This window comes from Narcine bancroftii, chromosome 9 (assembly GCF_036971445.1).
Source record: "Narcine bancroftii isolate sNarBan1 chromosome 9, sNarBan1.hap1, whole genome shotgun sequence".
Taxonomy (NCBI): domain Eukaryota; kingdom Metazoa; phylum Chordata; class Chondrichthyes; order Torpediniformes; family Narcinidae; genus Narcine; species Narcine bancroftii.
Genome location: NC_091477.1, coordinates 20,060,131 through 20,081,481, shown reverse-complemented (window position 1 = coordinate 20,081,481; position 21,351 = coordinate 20,060,131). Strand labels below are relative to the sequence as shown.

At 39.3% G+C, this 21,351-nt stretch overlaps 1 protein-coding gene across 8 annotated transcripts in view; it reads right to left on the bottom strand.

The window, feature by feature from the left end:
• Positions 1-21,351, bottom strand: part of LOC138743253 (long-chain-fatty-acid--CoA ligase 6-like) — a 121,457-nt gene that overhangs the window by 72,077 nt on the left and 28,029 nt on the right. For 4 of the 8 annotated variants that reach the window (XM_069898233.1, XM_069898235.1, XM_069898236.1 and 1 more), the window contains exon 4: positions 20,200-20,312. Coding sequence is in view for 2 of the 8 variants with exons in the window: in XM_069898230.1 (XP_069754331.1) it covers positions 15,053-15,098 (46 nt within the window). In the remaining 6 variants the exon portion in view is untranslated. The other 4 variants (XM_069898238.1, XM_069898230.1, XM_069898231.1 and 1 more) reach the window with 4 other exon arrangements.

The following is a 21,351-nucleotide window of genomic DNA, read 5'->3' as shown; positions in this document are numbered from 1 at the left end:
TTTTGTTTAAATGGAATGTAAATTTGTTACACCAACATAATCTGCCTATATTAAAACATTTAATGAAGCTATGGAGAAAGAAAAAGAAAATGATAGGTTCTAGTGGTGAATTATCGGCCTTGACTCCGTTGTATAATAATCAACTTATTTCTTTCCCAATACATAATCGGAGTTTATTATATTGGAGATTTAAAGGTGTGGAAAATTTGGGAGATTGTTTTAAAGAAGGTAAATTTTTATCTTTTGATCAGATGAGGGACAGTTATGGTATTGATAAGAATTCTTTGTTTCTTTATTATCAAATTCGATCCTTGGCAAAGCATGTATTTGGTAGAGATATGATTTTACCTGAAATGACTGAATTTGAGACTTTTCTTATGAAGGTACCAGAGAATGGTTATATTTCAGTTATGTATCAAATATTACAGGATGGTATGGATAAAAAGGGTTGGGATAAATCTAAAGGTAAATTGGAAGCGGAAATTGGTTTTATTTTTTCCCGAGGATGATTGGTCAGATATTTGTTATGATAGTGTAACTCGACTGATAAATGCACGTTATGCAATGATTAATTATAATTTTTTACATCAATTATACTTAACCTGATAAGCTAAAAAAATATGGTTTTCAAGCATCAGATTTGTGTTTTAGATGTGGTAACGCTGTTGGAACTTTTTTTCATGCGTTTTGGTCATGTACATATATATACACATACAATCTTTTTGAAAGAAAGTACAATTGTTTCTGGAATACCTGTATAAGATTAAAATACCTTTAGATCTGACAGTATTTTTATTGGGTAGTTTGCAACCTCTGAAAAGTCTGGGATTAGATAAATTTCAACTTGCTTTTGTATATTTAGCATTATCTGTAGCAAAAAAATGTATTGCTAGTACGTGGAAAGATATGAACTACATTAAAAATTAAATAAACTAATGCAAAGGAAGAGAAAAGTAATGCTTGTGGTTCATTGCTCATTCCGAGACCTTATGGCAGAGGGTAAAAAGCTGCTTTTGTACCATTGGGTTTTCATTTTCATCTCTTTCCTGTTGGTAGCAGAGAGAAGAGGGCATAGCCTGTGTGGTGAGAGTCTTTGATGATAGAGGCTGCTTTTTTAAGCCATCGCCTCTTGAAGATATCCTTAATGGAGTGTAGACTTATTCCCATGATGGCTCACTCTTGTCTTTTCCTGCCCTGTGCACTGGCACCTCCATTCAGACAGTGATGCAACCAGTCAGAATGCGCTCCACTGTACACCTGTAGAAATCTGCAACCAAACCTCCCCAAACTCCTCATGAAGTATCGCCATTGGTGAACCTTCTTTGTGATTGCATTGTCATGGAGGCCCCAGGATAGATCTTCAGAGATGTTGACACACAGAAATTTGAAGTTATTAACCCTTTCTATTGCTGACCACCCCTTTCCACTGCTGAACCCTCAATAAGGACTGGCTTGTTTTCTCCTGACTTTCCCCTCCTGAAGCCCACAGTCAATTCTTCAGTTTTGCTAACATTGAGTACAAGGATGTTGTTGTGATACCACTCAACTAGCTGATCTATCTCATCCCTGTACACTTCCTCATTGCCATCAGTTAATTTTGCTGATGACCGTGGTGTCATCAGCTAATTTGTAAATTCCATTAAAATTGTGCCTTGCCATACAGTTATGGGACTAGAGCAAGTAGAGTAGTGGGCTAATCGCACCCCATTCAGGTGCCCCTGTGTTGATGGTCAGTGAGGAGGAGACCAATTCTGATTCATACTGACTGTGGTCTTCTGATGAGAAAAATCAAGGCTCCAGTTGCAGAGGGAACTGCAGATGCCCAGGTTCTGAAGCTTGTTGACCAGTAATGATGGAATGATGGTGTTGAAATCTGAGCTGTGGTCAATGATGTACATATTCTTGTTGTCTAAGTGATCCAGGGCTGAGTGGAAATCCAATGAGATTGCATCCGCTATGGAGCAATTGTGGCAGTAGGTGAATTACATTGGGTCCATATCCTTGCTTATGTGCGAATCAACTCTGGCCACAACCAACCTCTCAAAGAATTTCATAAGAGTAGATGTGAGTGTGACTAGGTGAGCCACTGAGGCATCTCACTCTGCTCTTCTTGCCCACTGATATGACTGATGCCCTTTGAATCATATTGAAACCTTCACCTGCAGCAATGAGTTGTTGAAAATCTTTGTGAATACTCCAGCTGGTTGGTTGACACAGATTTTCAGTACCCTGCCAGGAATGCCATCAGGGCCTGATGCCTTGCAGGGGTTCACCCTCTAGAAAGGTGTTCTGACATTGGTCTCAAAGACAGATATCACAAGGTTGCCAGTCTCCACAGGGGTTCTTATTGGTACCATTTAATTCTCATTTTCAAAATGAGCATAAAAGATGCTCAACTCAACATGTAGCATCACAGCCATTTATGATGTTAGGATTCATCTTGCAAGATATAATGGCCTGCAAGCCCTGCCATAGCTGGCGAGTATCTGACTCTGTTTCCAGCTTCCCTCAGAATGACCTCTTTGCTGCTGAGATAGGTCATACCTGGACTTCCTGTAGAAATCTGAATCACCAGTCTTAAATGACATTAACCTTGCAGTCAGTAAGCTTGCAATCTTCTATTAGTTTGTGACTTTTAATTGGGATACTGACAGTATGTGTATGTGCATAGGGGCACGCACACACATCCAAGCAGGTTTTGATAAAGTCGGTGAAAATTGATGCATATTCATTAAGGTTTGAAGACATGTCCTTGAATAAGTTCAAATCCACCAATTCAAAACAGTCCATTGGCCATGCTTTCACCGTCTTCACCACTGGTGCTATAGTCCTCAGTCTCTGCTTGTCAGCCAGGAGTAGAAGTACAGCCTGGTGATCAGACTTGCCAAAATGTGGACACGGGATGTGTTCTATCCTGCCAGGAGTAGCTGCAGACTGAAACAGTCATATGAGGTGCATAATCAAATGCAAAGTCTCTGTCACTCTTCGTTAAGATCTTTCACTATTCCATATTTTTGGACTAGAGCTCCTTCAGATGAGTTGTGGCATCATCTTCAACAAGATGTATCTGCTATTGCATGAGGTGGCTTCAAATCTTTTCAGCAAATGATCAGTTTCTCACATTGGATTTCCTCCTTTAGAGATTTCCATTGTGAATTTGGAAGTTTACTGCATCACCCCGAATCTCCATCTCTGCTAATGTTCACATGCAACTTTTTTTTAAAGCAGGTGTTCATTTTCATGTGTCTAATTACACAACTTCCTTTGCCCTGACAGTGCAACTGCTCTGCAAGATTGTTCTTGACAAGTCAGATTACTTCACCCTTAAGGGAGTTACAGCTCAACTGCCTCAAGTTAATTACACAATGAGATGCATTATGATTTGAACAGAACCTTTATGTCTTTCACATGGGGATTTTTAAAGCTTATTTGTAAGTAAACCAAATAAATTCTTGGTGAGAAAATTCACTCACTCTTACAAATCATAGAAAATACCAACTTATCATATCCTTAACAGGATGCTCGTGGAGATTATAAATTGACTTTTTTGCAATTCAACATAGGCCTGAACATTGGCTGCTTTTTATTTTCTATGCATGCTGCCTGATCTGCCGAGTTTCTCCAGCAATTTGGTGCACTTGACCCCCAGCATTCGTAGATTTTCTTGTTTAACTCACCTCAGTGGAGTCTTGAGCAAAAAGCAGCCTGTCACAAACTTGAACAAAAGGCAGACATGCTTGGCAAGTGGTCGGCAAAATTTTATTTCCAGGACAACTCATAGCAAACACATAAATGCAAGTATGAACACAGGAAATGAGTTGTCCATTTGAACCCTGGAGAGGACTGTCAATCAACAAGATCATAACTCATCAAATCTTGGCTTCAACATTACCTTCCTGATTTCTCTCCAGACCACTGGACTTGCAGTTCAAATGCCTGCATTTGTTCAATATCAATGAATCTACTCCAACATAAAGAGTCACAAGACAGATTATACAAAAACAAAAATCCTCCTCAGTGAGTGACCCCTTATTTTAAAACCATGACCCTTTGTTGCAGATTCAGCAACTGTAGGAAATATGCCATCATCATTCTTTTTGCATGTTTCAATAAAACCCCACTTATTCTTCTATATTCTAATGAGTATAGGCCCCACCAGCTCAACCTTTTTTTTCCATAGGTCATCCCAGGAATGAACTGAGTGAATTATCTTACCCTGTCTCCAATACACGCATATATTTATTTAAATATGGAGATCAAATCTGTACACTTTATTCCAGGTGAATTCCCACTGGTGTCCTACAAACAGCAATAAAATTTCTCTATTTTTAAACTCCTGGCAAATGAGTCTAATAATCCATTAGTTTTCTTAATTACTTACTTTTCTTGTGTGTATTAAGAACCTCAGATCCCTTTGTATGGCAATATTTTGTAGTTTTTCTTTTCCTTCCATAAAAGAGAATGAATTAGGAGAGCTCAAAGGGGGCAGGAGAAGCCCTTGGCATGTAGGATTAAGCGGAACCCCAAAGCGTTCTATACATATGTGAAGAACGGAAGGATGACGAGAATGAAGGTGGGGCCGCTAAAGGATAAAGGAGGCAACATACCTGGAGGTGGAAGAGGTCCTAAATGAATGCTTTGATTCAGTATGTAAGCTTATGCAAGGCTGAGTATTAGTAACCTACTTTGAAAATAATGTAAGAATCAACAGACATAAGCTAAATTCCACCATGGGGCCCAGAGATCCAGTTATCTGACAAAAAGACATCTGGTACGAAGAACGTTTAATCTTCCTGCTTGTTAGCTGGTTGCTGTTTGAGATTGATGGGATTTTGTTGGTCACAGACTGTCAAGTGAGACCTCGCAGCTAAATAGATCATTGTATTCAAAGTGATAAGCTAGAAAGTTGTCTTGCAGCTAAGTAGATCATTGTATTCAAAGTGATAAGCCTGAAAGTTGTGGTTTTGATAGAAACCTAGGCTGCTTGGTTATCTTTTTTTTTGTGCTGGGAATAGGTGCTTGGGAGAGCAGTTTTTGGATAATATAAGCCATGGTCCCACTGCTGAAGTTTCAGATTCTCTGAGGGGTGGAAACGTCTCTCAGCAAGAAGAAGAACTTCTAGAGTCCAACCAACGTCCTGGTCGGGGGAGGTGGAGAAGCTGCTACCGACGCTCCGACAAGTGTGTGGTCGTTGCCTTGCTTCGGCAGTTGGGACCAGTCCAGGCATTGATAAGTATAATTGGGAAGGGCTTGCATATTGTAGTTTGAAATCAGCTTTAGATTTTGTAATAAAGATTTGTATAAACTGAAGTGCTCTCGGCGTGTGTCTCTGTTTTCTTTCGGTAGCTCAAACACTATGTCCAATCTAAAATGAACAAAGTGAGAGGTACAAGTTTACCCAGGACACAGTATTCACAAGAGAAAAGGACCTTGATCAGGGTGAGGTCAGAATAGAACAGGGTTTTGTGGTGGACAATATGAGATTAACGAAGAGGAAGTGTTGGATCTTCTTAAAAACATCAAGATCGTTAAGTCCCTGGGCCCGGATACGATATATCCCTGGCTGCTGTGGGAAGTGAGAGAAGAGATAGCTGGGGCAGTAGCTATGATCTTCTTTGGCCACAGGGTAGGTGCCTGAAGTATGGAGAATGCAAATGTAGTCCCTTGTTTAAAAAAGGTAATAGGGAGAATCCTGGGAATTACAGACGAGTGAGTCTTATGTTAGTGGTGTGCAAACTTATGGAGAGAATTCTTAAGGATAGGATCTATGAACATCTGAAGTCCAGTCTACTCAAGGATAGTCAGTTTGGCTTTGTGAAGGGAAGGTCGTGTCTCACGAGCCTAAGTGAGTTTTTTTGAGGAGGTAACAAAATAATTCATGAGGGTCGGGTGTTAGATGTGGGCTATATAGGTTTTAGTAAGGGATTGACAAGGTGCTCCATGAGAGACTCGTTCAGAAAGTTTGGAGTCATGGGATCCACAGAACCTTCGTTGTGTGGATAAAAAATTGGCTTGCAGGAAGAAAGCAGAGAATAGTAGTGAAGGAAAGATTCTGCTTGGAGATCAGTGACAGAGGATGGGTCAGAAAGTTTGTGGATAATACAAAGATTGGAGGAGTGGTGGATGGAACTGAAGGTTGTCAAAGGTTACAAGAGGATATAGACAGGATGCAGAGATGAGCAGAAAAGTGGCAGATAGAGTTCAATCCGGAGGTGATGCATTTTGGAAGAACAAACCAGAAAGTTGAGTACAGGGTTAATGGTCAGTTACTTAATTATGTGGATGAACAGAGGGACCTTGGAATTCAAATCCATACATCTCTCAAGGTCACTGCATGGATAGTTAAGAAGGTCTATGAGATGCTGGGCTTCATTAATAGGGGGGATGAGTTCATGAGTAGAGAGGTCATGTTACAACTTTACAAATCTCTGGTGAGTTCACACTTGGAGTATTGTGTTCAGTTCTGGTCACCTCATTTTAGGAAGGATATGGAAGCATTGGAGAGGGTGCATTGAAAAAAAGTCTTGTGAGGCAAGATTGGCAGAGCTGGGACTTTTCTCTTTGGAACATTGAAGGATGAGAAGAGACTTGATAGAGGTCTACAAGATTATGAGAGTCATGGTTAGGGTGGACAGCCAGAACCTTTTTCCCAGGACAGGAATAGCAAACATCAGAGGACATCTCTACAAAGTGAAGGGAGGGAAGTTTAGGGGAGACATCAAGGGATAAGTTTTTTATGCAGAGAATTCTGGGTGCCTGGACTGCTTTTCCAGGGATGGTGGTGGAGGCTGAAACATTAGGGACACTTAAGAGACTCTTGGACAAGCACATTGATGGAGGAAAAGTGGAGGGTTATAGGGTAGGGAGGGTAGCTGAAAAATATTGAAGACTTCCTAATGCACAGTAGTTCACTTTACAATGCAGAAACTTCAAAGTTTCACTTCTTAAAAATTCAACGGGCCTGCAAACCCATCATAGGCAGAAAGGAAGAAAATTCACATGATGCAAATAACCCAGAAATTTCCATCTAACTATGTTGACTAATTGACATCAATAAAACAAAATGTTAAGAGCAACTGGAATTTGGCGCATGTTGAATGCAGAATATTCTTTGGACATGAAGCATGGGGGGGGGAAAATCTATCGCATTACTTCAGTTCATGGAGTATACTGTAAATGCTTGCACTGAAGGAGAACATTGTCTCTTCTGCAGAATGAACGCGTCAAGGGCATTAGGTTGGCAAGCTTTGGAGATCCCAAGACAAGCTGATGTTAGCTCTTTCAGTAACCTACTCTGCCCAGAAACTCTTATGAGTTAGCACTGTTCCTGGTATTGGCTTACAGGAAGTTACTTTTAGATCTATCATAATTTCACATGACTACTTGAGCATTAGACAAGCAAAATTTTTCATTGACAGTGTATTGTCGGGAATCAGTGAGGTTGTGAAGCTAGGCGACATGGCACAATAGTGAAACTATAAACTAGAGTCAATAAAGTATCACGTTGAATAAAGTATCAGTTTACACTGCTCTGTAGTTCTATCAATGCCCGTCCCAAGGAAAGAAAATATTAATGTGACGTACCATGGAAACTTCACAGTAACATCAAGAATGTGAGCAGAATGCAGCCACAACTGCAAGAGAGGACAGATGAAGTCTCTGTCCAAGTAAAAGCAAGAGCTCGGTTTGTTTGTGGGTTGATGTCGAGAAGACAACATGTGCATGTAGTTGAAAGATATTGAAGACTTCCTAATGGCATAGTAGTGAGTGAATACATGCCAAAGGTTTCCACTTTACAATGCAGAAGCTTCAAAGTTTCACTTCTTAAAAATTCGACGGGCCTGCAAACCCATCATAGGCAGAAAGGAAGAAAATTCACATGATGCAAATAACCCAGAAATTTCCATCTAACTATATTGACTATTGACATCAATAAAACAAAACTTTGAGAGCAACTGGAATTTGGCGCACAAAAAAAATTTTAAATCACACTTTGTCTATAAAGACAGAAATGTCTCCACTTGGGAATAATGAGACAAATTATAGCCCTTATTAAAGTTGCCTAAATCAACACAAAGAATGGATTCAATCTGGGATTGTATTGATCTGGCAATACAGCCAATTGCCACACAATAGATTACGTATTAAATTACAATGGATTCTCTGCATTCTTCACGTATACCCTCTTCTCAATAGAACAATGGAAGAATTGCAATGATTTTTAAGTTCTCAAAGGTAATTAGGTTTGGGCCGCAAATGCTGACCTTGCCACTGATGCCCACGTCCGAATTAAAATGATTTTTCAGTTAATGATGATTTTCCCATTAAATTCAGTGGAAAATAAATAACACAAAAAGAGCAACAATTTATTTGTTGCACAGTTTGCTTTATTTCCTAAAGTCTAATTTTACTTTTATCCAGTTTTAACATAAAAGATCAATAAGCCCCAGAGAAAATATGTTAATTTAACTTGCATATTGTTGAACTCTCCTAGTGCCAGGTGCAAGGTGAAACAGAACTTATATTTGGTCCATTCAAGAGTATTTCTTGACACAATATGTACATAATGCAAGCAGGGAAGGGGTCATTAACTATTCCTACGTAGTCTGTACTTGGTTGCATTTCTTAAGAATAAACCTGAGGAAAATAAACATAATCTAGACAGCCTTAAACTTAACAGCATCAACATAATTTTTTTGAATTAGGAAATAACCCTGATCAAGATTCAGTGAGAGAGCATTTTGGGAACAGTGATCATCAATCCACAAATTTTCAGATAGTTATGGATAGGAATAAGCGGAAGTGATAGAAAGTAGTTTGGAAGCAATTGTTATTGGGGAAGTTCACATCTGACATTTAGGAATTGTTTAAAGGCCATCTGGTCAGAATTCAGGACTGGTAGGATCCTGTAAGAGAGACAAGCATGGCAAAGTTTGGGAACTTTGCATGACAAGAGATGTTGTAAATATAGTCAGATGGAAGGAAACATAAGCAAGGTTTAGAAAACTTTTTTTTTAATTTTTAATTTAAATTTTATTTAAAATTTTTTAAACATTTATACATACAACACAGTAACAGGCCATTTTGGCCCCAAGAGTCTGTACTGCCTAATTTACACCTGATTAATCTACACTGCCGGTATGTTTCGAGCATTGGGAGAAAACTGGAGCTCCCAGGGAAACCCACGCAGACATGGGGAGAATGAACAAATTCCTTACAGGAAGCGCAAGATTCAAACCCCTGACCCGATCGCTGGCACTGTAAAGGCATTGCGCTAACCGTGCCACCCTAACTGCACAGGTTCATTGAGAAATACAATTCAAACAGGGAATCATGGGAGCTAAAAGGGGCTCTGAGATGTCCTTGGGAAATGGGATTAATGAGAATCCCAAGGGATTTTTATATATAAAATGGAGCTGCTGGAGGAATTCAATGGGTCAGGCAGCATCCAAGGGCCAAAATGGTAGGTCAACATTCCAGATCATGACACTTTGGTGAGACTAAAGTAGGAAGGGGAGTATCAACCACATCAAGTGGTGGAGAAGCTGGGGAAGGGTTCAGAGGTGATAGGATATTGGAAAGAAGATAGGAGGGTGGAAACAAGTAGAGGAATAAACAACCGGGAAGTGGGGGTGGGGTGTTCAGAGAGACAAGTAAGACCAGAAGTTGAGGCTTTGTGGGAATAGTGAAAGAAATTGAAAGGGTTGGTTACTGAGAGTTCAAATTTAGACCCACAGACAAAATGGTCACCTAATCTTCATTCGGTTTCACTGATGTTGAGGAATCCACACTAAGTACATTGAATGCAGTAGATTAGGTTAGATCAGTAGTTCTCAACTTTTTTCTTTCCACTCACATACTACATTAAGTAATCCCTTTCTAACCACAGAGCACCTATGGGGAAAAAAATAGGTTTGTGGCCCTGCATGAAGACAAAATAGGAGACAAGGGGACGTTTTACCCTTTCTGCAATTGTCCTGGGGGGGGGGGAGTGAGAAGGGTGCACAAGGAGGGAAGAGTGAACAAGAAAATCTTGGAGAGATGGATCCTTGCAAACAGTGGATAGGGATGGGAAGGGGAGGATGCAGCTCATGATGGGCAAGTTTCTCAACAGCTCAATATTTGGTCAAGATTGTAGCATCTGCAGTTTTTTATGTTTCTCACCAGGATGTTGCCTGGATTAGAACATATGAGCTACAAGGAGAGTTTGGATAAATTTGAATCGCTTTCTCTGGATCATCACAGGCCGAGGGTGGTAGAAGGTGGAAGCAGATAAGGATAGTAATGTGCAAGAGGAAGTTTGACATTTGAGCAGGAAGGAAATCGAAGAATGTGCAGGAAGGTGGGATTAGTTTAAGTTGGCATCTAAGAGCCTGTCCAGTGCTTTACTGCTCTACTTTCAATGAAATTCATTTATTTGCAATGATGTTTTTTTTTGCCAAGAAATAGGTTTTCTTGATTTTCTTGCCACAGAGATCACAGTAAAGAAGCTTTTGGGATTAGACACCGAGTCAACAAAGTGCCCAAAGAAAACTATGTTCTTATTATCATGTTATTCATTCCACTGAAGCAAAATGATTATGTTCCTACTTGGTGGAATTTTCAACAATGAGAAACAATTATATATTCAGGTTATGACCCAACTTTGATCAAAAATCAGAGAGATTGAAAACTTTTATCTCTTTTTTTCCACAGAATGCAATCATTGGGTGAAGACTAATGGATATAATAATGAAATGTTTGGTGTTTTTTTTGGACGGGCAGAGTGAATCCACACTTGGCTGGGCACATGGAGGGGTCCAACTCACCAGAATCTGTACACAGTAGGATAGTACGCTTTCTACTCTGGAAGTCTAATGCTCCGATATTTGAGGCACATAAGAACAGTAGATGGACCAAGAGAGTACCTTCAAGTCACAGGTTTCAGGTCAACACTCTTCAGGCATAAAATCAGCTCTCTTTGCTTTGTATCCATAGAGAGATTGGGGCATTCCATTTGCATCAATGTGGAGCATCGAGTTGGATCCACTAACCTTGTTAACGGGGAAGACTTCTTCTGGAAATACAGAAATAACTCATTGGCCAACATGTCAGCCACTAGCTTGGAGATTGACGAGAGGTGCTAGCTGAGTTGGCAGGAGCCTGGAAGTCTTGGTGACAGTACTGCATTTTAGGAGACTGTAGATCAGCAAACCACTGCCTGCTTTTTTTTTTCCCCCACTCAACAATTCAGAGACATTAAAGGTCCTATCCTCACTTAGAACACAAGTATTTCATATCGTAGCATTAGGTCTCAGACAATATACACTCAGCTTACCTAAAATTTGGGGTTCTTCCTATGGCATGATGAATCTGGAGCATAACCATCTGGAGTTTATGGGCATCAAGCACTGATACATGCTTTGAATAGGAATGCCATGATAGAGTCCTAGATTACAGCATGGAAACAGGCCCTTTGGCTCAACTTGCCTATGCGACTAAACTGTCTATCCTGTATTCAGCCAGGAAAATGAGACTAGCAAACCAACTGATGGTAAAAGCAGTAAGACTACTTGTGAACAATTGTATATTTACCAGTAATTTATTTTTTCTACATTACATTGTCCATGCTTTCAACATTCATCATATTTCAATGAGACCCCCCTCATTTTCCTAAATTCTAATTAGTACAGGCCAAGAGCCATCAAATAGTTTTCATATGATAACCCTTTAATACCCAGAATCATCTTGCGAACCTCCTTTGAACCCTCTCCAACATGAAGACCAAAACTGCTCACAGTACTCCAAGCACAGTCTCACCAGGGCCTCATAAATCCTCAACATCATATCCCTGCTCTTCTATTCTATTCCTCTTGAAATGAATGCCAGCATTGCATTTAGCTTCTTCACCAATGACACAACATTTAAGTTTACCTTCAAGACTCCCAGGCCCTTTTGCATTTGGCTATTTTCTATTTTCTCTCCATTTAGAAAGTAGTCTACGTGTTTATTTCTTCTACCAAAGTGCATGACTCTACACTTTCCAAAACTGTATTCATTTGACACTTCTCTGCCCATTCTCCTAATCAGTCCAAATCCATCTGCAGCCTTTCTCTTTCCACAACACGACCTGCTCTTCCATTTATATTCACATCAGCTGCAAATTTGGCCCAAATAGACATTCATTCCATAATCTAAACCATTGATACATAACAGAAACATCAGCAACACCACCCCCTGTAGAACACCACTAACAACTGGGGGCACAACCAGAATATGATCGCTGCATTGAGACTCACTGCTTCCTGCCAATCAGTTAATGATCTGCCCACGCTAATATGTTTCCTGTTATACCATGGCTCTTACCTTGGTAAGTAGCTTCATGTGCATCTAGAGAGGATAGTATATCAAAATTCCCTTCCTGTCAGTTAATATTAGATGTTATGTTTCCACTATTTTGATGCATCCATTGTAGGCTGCCCATGTTCCTGTAATATATAAGAGGGGATCAGCTCAGCATGTCATAGATGATGCCAGGTTTGTCATTGTTTTTGGGAAAAGATGATACAGTGGTAGTGATGCCATTCCTCACTGGCGTTTGACTTCTGGTATATGAAAAATGATCCATGCTTTCCAATGTACCTGCATGAATCTTGATTACGAAGTAGATGGCTGTGTTTTGGGACTGAATAGGAGGTACAGCAGGGGCAGATTGGTAAAAGTCAAGTGCTCTTCCAGGTACTTACTGTAAGTTCCATCTTCTTGTACAGTTCAGTGAAGGAGCCAACCATGGCTCAGACACCGTCTAAATGTGCATATATCTTTCGGTCACTTTCTCATTGCAGCTAAATGCCCAAGATTGGGGTGAACTTGGTTTTGGACTGGAGTCAAAGTTTGTCAAGTTTCCTATTCAGCTGTAGATTGACTCTATTCAGTGGGAATCTTATTAGATGCCATGAGAATGATTAAAATGCCACTCAAATAATAGTCATGCTTTACACACTAGCCTGCACTGGGATTGGGCCTGTTGCTCAGTATCATGACTTGCCGATCATTGCGCAGCAGATCTTTGAGGAAGCCAAAGTGAAGAGAAATTCAAGGCCTTTTTTGAGATTGAGAAGGGCCATGTAGAGTATCAGTGCTCTTTATTTAGAAGCGCGTGCAGTGTAGATTATGCATATTATACTCTTGATGGACATCAGAACTGTGACTCAAATATTATCTCTTTGAGATAAAATAGTTGAGGAAAATCTTTGTAATGTTTTTCCATGTTGCAAATAGCAAGGCGACTCCTCTGTAATTACAGCACTTGGACCAGTCATTTGTCCAGCATAATCTGTTGTTTCCTGATGGGGATGGAATTTGTAGCAGAAATATTTTATTTCAATGGATTTCTACTTCAGTCACAATTTTGTCCATTCAAGACACATTTTGATCTTCAGGGGAGAAAATAATAAAATAAGAAAGTGGTTGAAGCTTGGTTTTCAACAAACCATTCTGAAAGGAATGTGTTTATCCCAATATAAGCAAAAGAGTTGTCCATTTGGTCGCTGATGTTTAATGAGACACAGTTAATCTTATCTGAGTGCCATTTTCCCCAAACTAAACCCAATTTAATTTCATGAGTAGTCAAGAAACTTTTTAACTAATTTGTAAATATACTCCGGACCCTAAGAGAATTCCAAAGATTGACTACTCTCTTTTCATGTCAGTTCTAAATGGCTGACCCCTTATTTTGAGATTGTTAATCTTAATTCTAGACATCTCAGAGAAAATATCATCGCTGCATTTATCCTATCAAGGCCTGCAAGAACTTTGTTCACTATTATTGACATAACCTCTCAATGTGCTAAACTCTCAAGAATCCAAGCCCAGCCTGAATTGCTTCTGATAGCACTATCCTCTCATCTCAGAAGTTAACCTTATGAACCTTCATTGTAGTCTATTGCAATAACATTTCTAGCTACAATTTCAATAGGGCCTTATCAGATGTTTGATGGCATTTTATCTACTTACCAGAGTGGAATTATGCCAAGATTATAATGGTCAGTGTGTTGCAGTGCCATCAGAAATACATACTATGTGCAGCACATTTGACTGTTCAGCAGAGGTCACTGTCAGAACTGGGAGCAAAGACTTAATCTTCACAAATTGTAAACCTCAGAGGTTATTTTGGTTCTCTGGTTAAGAGAACCAAATTCAGCACAAACCATGGACCAAAGCTGAAAAGGACCTTATCGCTAGAACTCTGTCAATTGATTCATTACAATAAGTTATTTGGAAGATATTACTCCAATTATTCTTCAACTTTTAAGCTTGCTATTAAAAAGATGTGGCACTGTCAAATGCACATTGAGTTGTTAGAATAAAAACTTCAGGTAACAGATTGTTATAAAAATGCCTACATTAAATTCTAAATTCAAAAAGGCCACAATGCTTCACAGACCAAAAGGTTGTTAATTGACTGCATTATCATTGAAATAAGAAGCTAAATTTATTCAACACTGAAAAGTAATTAACTGGCATCCCCAAGGAACAATGGTTTGTTTTCAGTCTAAACATTTTGTACATTAGGCCCACTGAAAACGAATAGAAAATTTAAAACTCAATAATTCTGCTTCACTGAATTTCTAACAAAATAAATGTCTTTCATTCAGGCAAAAACAAATTCAATGAATTATCACTTTTCTTTTTCTTTTAAAAGATTACAAGAAAACAGAAAATTAAGAAAAAGCACTTAAATTTTAGTCAAGCAGCAAAGTCATTACACGAAGAAAATGGTTGCTCAGATTGAAGCACAATGAGAATTCGTTTCATCCATTGCTTAAAAACTAACACCAAATCAAGATTTTTTAAAAATGTACAAGATTTCAACAGAGCAAATATTTAAGTAAAGAAAAAAATCAATGTATTTATGCAAAATTTGCAATTTACTGCCAGAAATATGAACACAATGATCTGGGAGCTTCCAATTTATAATCTTCGGTTTACCATGGCAGCAAAAGCCAAGGAAAATGAACAGCCAAAGATACAAATTAACAATAAAAACATAAAATGAAAGGCATATACTCACTGAGCAGAAGCCATATACAACCACAAACAACGAGGACAGTATCCATTTTTCAGACAGCAGCCGGCTGCATGTAGGCTAATGCACTGTATTGCAGCACCCACTGCAGCATGCTGGTGGATTTCTGGGAATGAGCCATCGTCATCATCCTATTAAGTTAATGAACTTGCAATGCTTAAAGCAGGCATGGCTCATTTCAGAACCACATTTAACATCATAGGAATAGCATTGGTCCTTATCGAACACAATTTAAATTCTGACCTCAAACTGAAATCTATATCTGCAGAATAAAAGAAATAATTTCAGTAAAGCTGTCACTTCAGTCTCTACATTTAGCCCTCCAGCCTGACAGAAATCAAGGTGTAATTAAAGCAGTGTGCATGATTCAATCTTTACAAACCTAGTTAAGGAAGGACAGGGAGGACTAATTTTAAGTGTGCATGCCAGTCTCTGATGCAGTTTGACCTGCTGAGTTCCTCCGGCAGATTGTGTTTAGCTACGGATCCCAGCATTTTCAGTCTCCTTTGTGTCTCCTGTGCACTTTCATGGACACTTCAACCCAAGGCTTGAATTAGGCTGGTGATTTTGTTGTCAAGCATGGGTTTCAGAGCCACAGAAGCATGGAAAGAAAACTTTTAATTTGCTGCAAATGTTCTCCTGTAAAAGTGCTGCTCAGGGTTCCCACAGTAAGATAAATATGAGACCTGAAACATTAATCATTATTTATGTGCAAGGCATAGAGCAATTTCAGTGAAGGCCAGATACCAACATTGACACAAAAATCCACAAGGTGCTGCACATCATTAGTTTCACAAAAACCCACAAGCTTTCCATTTACAATTATTAATTGGTGCAAGGATATCCACTCTCTCTGAAAACAAAATTATTTGGGATGTGTCAGCTTGCGGGTCAGTGTCAGTTGATATTTATGGGCTCAGGGCAGTATTTTGCAGAGCTGAGGGTCAGCTCCTTGTAGAACAGAAGTAGAATGGGAACTATTCTTTTGTTGTTCTTTTGATTAACTAAAATATTCTGTGATGGTACTTTTTAAATCATCCTTGTCTTTGAGCACCCACAATAGAATTTTATAGTTTTAGAAAATGTACTGATTGGAAAATTTTGCATGTTCGTCATCAGACTTCTAACCTTGCTTTCCATAGGGAAACCCTACCTTCTGTAGGGACCACTCCCTCCAAGGACTTCCTCATGCACTCATGTCTCCACAATCACCCACCCATCCCCCCACCCGGCATCTTCCCATGGCCGCAGAAGGTGCCACGTTTGTGCCTGCACCTTCTCCCTCACCACACCCAGAGGCTCCAAACAGGCCGTTCAAGTGAAGCAACACTTCTCTCGTGTACCACAGACTGATTTACTGCATCTGGTCTTCCCTTTGTGGCCTTCTCTACTTCAGAGAGACTGGGCACAGACTGGGAGATCGCTTCACTGAGCACCTTTGCTCCATCTGCACCAGAGTCAAAGACCACCCAGTAGCAAATCAATTTAGTTCTGAATCACACTTCCATATTTACGTTTGTCCATGGCCTTATGTATTATCCCATCAAGACCATATGCAAATTGGAAGAACAACACCTGATTTTCCATCTGGACACTCTCCAGCCAGATGTCATTAACATCGACTTTTCTGGTTTCTGCTAACCTGCTCTCTTCTTTTACACCCCCTTCCCCTTTCCAATTCTCCCCTCCCCTTCCGTCTCTATTCATCTAGCCAGCCCTCCTCCCTTGATCGTTGCTGTGTCCTCCCGCCTTTCCCCAACTACCAATTCCTGCCTATGCAACCACACCTCCCCCCAACTCTTTTGTTCAGGTGCCTGCCAACATTTTTCCATACCTTGATGAAAGGCTCAAGCCCGAAACATTGGTTATGTATCATTATCTTTGCTATATAAAGGACACTCTTTGAATTGCTGACTTTCTTCAGAATTGTGCTTTTACTTCAACCATGGTGTCTCCATTTTTTTTAAAAAATTCTAACGTTGCTTGCAAGTTCCAGCTTTGACATGATATGCAAATAAGTACATTTCAGAATTTTCCTGTCAGATGGTAGAAAATGACATTCTATTCCAAGACACAATTCCTTGGAACATTTGGTTTTAAGACAAAGAATTATTTATTTTGCATCCTGTAGCAGATCAGGCATTGAGCTTGATACTTGAACCAACTTTTGGTTCATTTTACAATTCTTCAAAATACAGTAATAAGTTTCCTTGTTTGCAAAATTCTTAAACATCCCTGAGGAATGTTCAATTCCTCGATGTGATGGGAGAGGGTGGCGAGAGAAAGTTTGATGTTGTGGGTGTAAGTCGATGAGAAGAGACAAGAAGTGCAATTTTTAATCTCCCAACCCTTTTTGGCATTGAAATTAATCATAATAATATATTTATGTTCTTTGCCATCTTTGCATTTGAATTATTTTCAAAAATGGTGATCATTCCTCTACAAAGCTAGATGGTAAAATGTTTCACATTCTAAAAGAGAATTTTACACCCAAATCCTTGACTGACACCTCAAACATCCATTACTTTATTTCTTACATTAAATATAGAGCACTGGATGAAAAAAATCATTCTCTGCCACCAATTTAAAATTAAATTTAACCTCAAAAAATTTCTGAAGAAATAGTTTCAACCACATTTATATTGCCCTTCGCATTTTGCATGAGATTACATTCCAAAACATCCATCACGCTATCAATCCAGAGTGGGCGCCATTACCAGCTGACTCATTTTCCATTCACAGGGATAAAGTAGACCTTTGGGATTTGGAAACAAACAAATAAAGCTGCACAAACAGATTTTTTAATTGCTTTGCAAAGCATGAGAACTCATTGACAATTAGAAACACTGCCACAAGCAGGCGAGTCTTGCCCCCAAGAAAGTTTTCTTGTGGCTTACAAATCACATCTTTTATACTTTCAGACCCCCTACATTTCTAGAATATTCAAAGAGACTGCTCCATACAAGTACATATTGCTTGGAATTCTCTTGTGATTCATTAATTAGGGTCATGTCCTTTACCCAATGGTTAATAGCCTTTTATTACTTTTCCAAATAAAGAGTTGTTGCCGTTCTTCATCTTGCTGAATTATCAAAACATATCATAGAATGTTCTCTACAGTATTATGTTGGTTACTACTTTAAAATGTACATTCACAACAGAACAGAAATTGATTAGGAAATAATTAGATATATTTAAGACATAGTTCAATAGATTTTTGCATAATGGAGTGTGTTGGGAAGAGTATCAGGTTTGGTGGGTTCACACAAAGAGAGAGTCACGAGTCTGGACAATCACACACGTTTAATTAACACAGAGGAGACAAACGGGAGAATGTTAAACTGTACTTGATTACTATTTCACTTAGGCAATGATATAGACTTTCACCTCAGACCTAGATTGGACCTCGACAATAGTGAATCTATACTCACTTGAATACGCACACTACAAACTGGGACTCTTACTACTGGTTCCCTCTACCAGCAGGGATACAGCTCTCAGGAATCATTGATCTATTGCTATACTACGGCTCAGCTTCAGTGTAGTGCACACCTTGCCCACAACACTTCCAATGATGTCCACAGTAGCGACCTGGTGTGCACTAATGTCTGGAGCTTTGACCACGAAACAGAGAAAAAGAAGGTGTCATGCATCAATGTTTTATACAACTCTGATCTGGGCACCTAGCCAGCATGGCCTTGGGTAATTTAAATTAGCCAGGAACAAGGTGTGCACCTAATGGGTAGCCAAAGTCCAACCTTGATGACAGATGATGTGTCTTTCAAATAAATTTCAGACAGGGAGGACACATGACTACTTGCAATCCACAACATTCCAGACAGAGAGGGAGGCCATGTTTTCCTCCACAATGCGCATATAACAGGGGGAATTAAGGGTTATGGGGACAAGGCAGGTAGAGTGTAATCCACAGCCAGATCAGCCATGAACATATTGAATGGCAGAGTTGGTTTGACAGACCAGATGGTTACTCCTATTCCCAATTCTTATGGTCTATTGATAAAGGGCTGAAGATGTTGGGGCCTAGAGTACTGCAACAGAACTCCTGCAAAAGAGTTGCGAGGACTGACTACAGCAAATACAAACAACCTCATTTGGGCATGGCAGGACTCCAGTGTCTAGAAACTATTTCCCTAGACTCAATTGATTTTAATTTTACAAAGCTATATTTAGTTTAAAAAAACCAACAAAAACAGGCACTCACCCCTCTAATCCATAAGCTTCAAAGATAAATGAGCAGAAATGAAACTAAGAATGAACAGTGGGAAATTGACAATTAAGCACAGCATAATTTCACTGTTGACAACAGTTTATTTGATTTGCTACGGATTGGGAGAAACTAATTGTGTGATAATGGGCTGGACTGAATTTGTCTGTTTTCAGGTTAAGATTGGAGGAGATTTCACATTATTAGGCAGCTGCTAGTGTGGTGACAAAACTGAAACAGTTTGGGTGAAGGTGCAGCTAATTCTGCGGCCCAAATATTCAACACAGCAGATGTTGCAATCTTTAATCTTTGCAGCATGCAATATTCACATCTGTGATTCAATGTTACAAGGGGTGAATTGAATTTGCAGTTTTCTGATGGTGGGAAATCTCAGAAGCCAGAAATAGATTATCCACTTGGCAATTTGAGCTGAAAATAGTTATGAATACCCCACATTAACTAGGCTGAGAAAAGAATATGAACTGGCTCAACAGACATTGTCTCTGAAGTTTTGCTTCTTCCATCTATCAAGCTGATTGATCTCAAATTCCATTTACATTATCCTTGTAATAAAATTGTATTTTGAATAAAACAATAATCATAATTATTTAGAGTAATCGAGAAATATACCAAATTTTCAATCTCCTTCAAATGATTACAAGTAATAAATGAAGATTTTAATAAACTTTCATCTGAAAATAGAATAATTACAAGTTGTAGCTTCAATGATTATAATTTCTGTCGTGTTGGTGTGTATCAAGTTTTTGCAATTGTAATCAAAATTAATCGAAGCCCAATGAAAATACCCAAGAATTCTCAGTGGATTCTAAAACTATAATGCTAAGCCGGGCAAAAAACCAAGATCTCCTCCATAGGCCAGAGTGTTTAAATACAGAGATCAGCTTACCTTAGCTATCTTAAAATGAGAAAAGTTACATAAACACCACAGCTCAGGTGGCAGGTTGTCTTCTGTTGAATATTGCTTGGGTGCTAAGGCAGCTTAGATATAAAAGTTCCATTCTGTGGGAAAATAAAATGGTTTGAATTATTTCTAAACACAAGTATTTTTACTATGTTAGTTAACTTCTCAAGCAAAACGTTTTGCTCTCTGATTGAGGAATAATACTTTTGGGATTAAAAAATTAATGCTGTCCTTGTTTATTCTGCAGGTAACAGCTACAAAGGCTTGGAAAATAATCTGCAATGACATTATTAATGGCTCCACCAGTTCTGAAGTTCTCTCTCTTTAAAAATTGCTGACAATAAATTTTCCCTCTAAAATGTCACCCTTGCTTCTCATGCCCACATGAATGTGAATGTAGCACCTAATGCATTTTCCTTGTTCAATGTGTTAATACCTGCCAGACGTGCACGATTTCCTTAAGGCAAAATATTGCCTGACAAATCTGTTGCAATTTTTTGTGGAAACCACAAACAGGCCAGATAAAGATCAAGCAGCAGATGTTGTATATTTCGATTTTAAAAAGGCATTTGACAAGGTGCTGCACATGAGATTGTTTCACAAAATGAGAACCCATGGAATTACAGAAAAAATACTAGCATGGTTGGATCTTTGGCTGATCAGCATGAAACAGAGAGTAGGAATAAGGGTTGGTTACCAGTTATGAATGGTGTAGCGTAGGGATCAGTGTTGGAGCCATGGTCATGGGATGGCTCGGTATGCATTTTTCATGGTGGTGTAGCAGTGGTCGAGTGTGTTGGTTCCCCAGGTCTCGCATGTGAAGTGTTTATGGTAGTTTTCCAGAGACTTTTTCAGGTTGGCCAGAACTCAGAGGTTTTGTGTCACTATAAATCTACACTTTTGGTGGCCCATGCTTTCATTACCCTGTGCCTGTTTCAAGCTCTTAGTGAGATCAATTGTGTATTTTGATGTGTTGTGGGGTAAGTTTACTGTCTGCATAGTGGATGACCTTATATTCATGTCTTAGGGTTAGGGTTAGGTGTGGATTTGGGACAGGGCTATGGTTAGGGTGAGGCATGAGGGTTCAGGTTAGGCATAGGAGTGGGGTTAGAGTTAGGTGTGGGGTTTCAGGGTAAG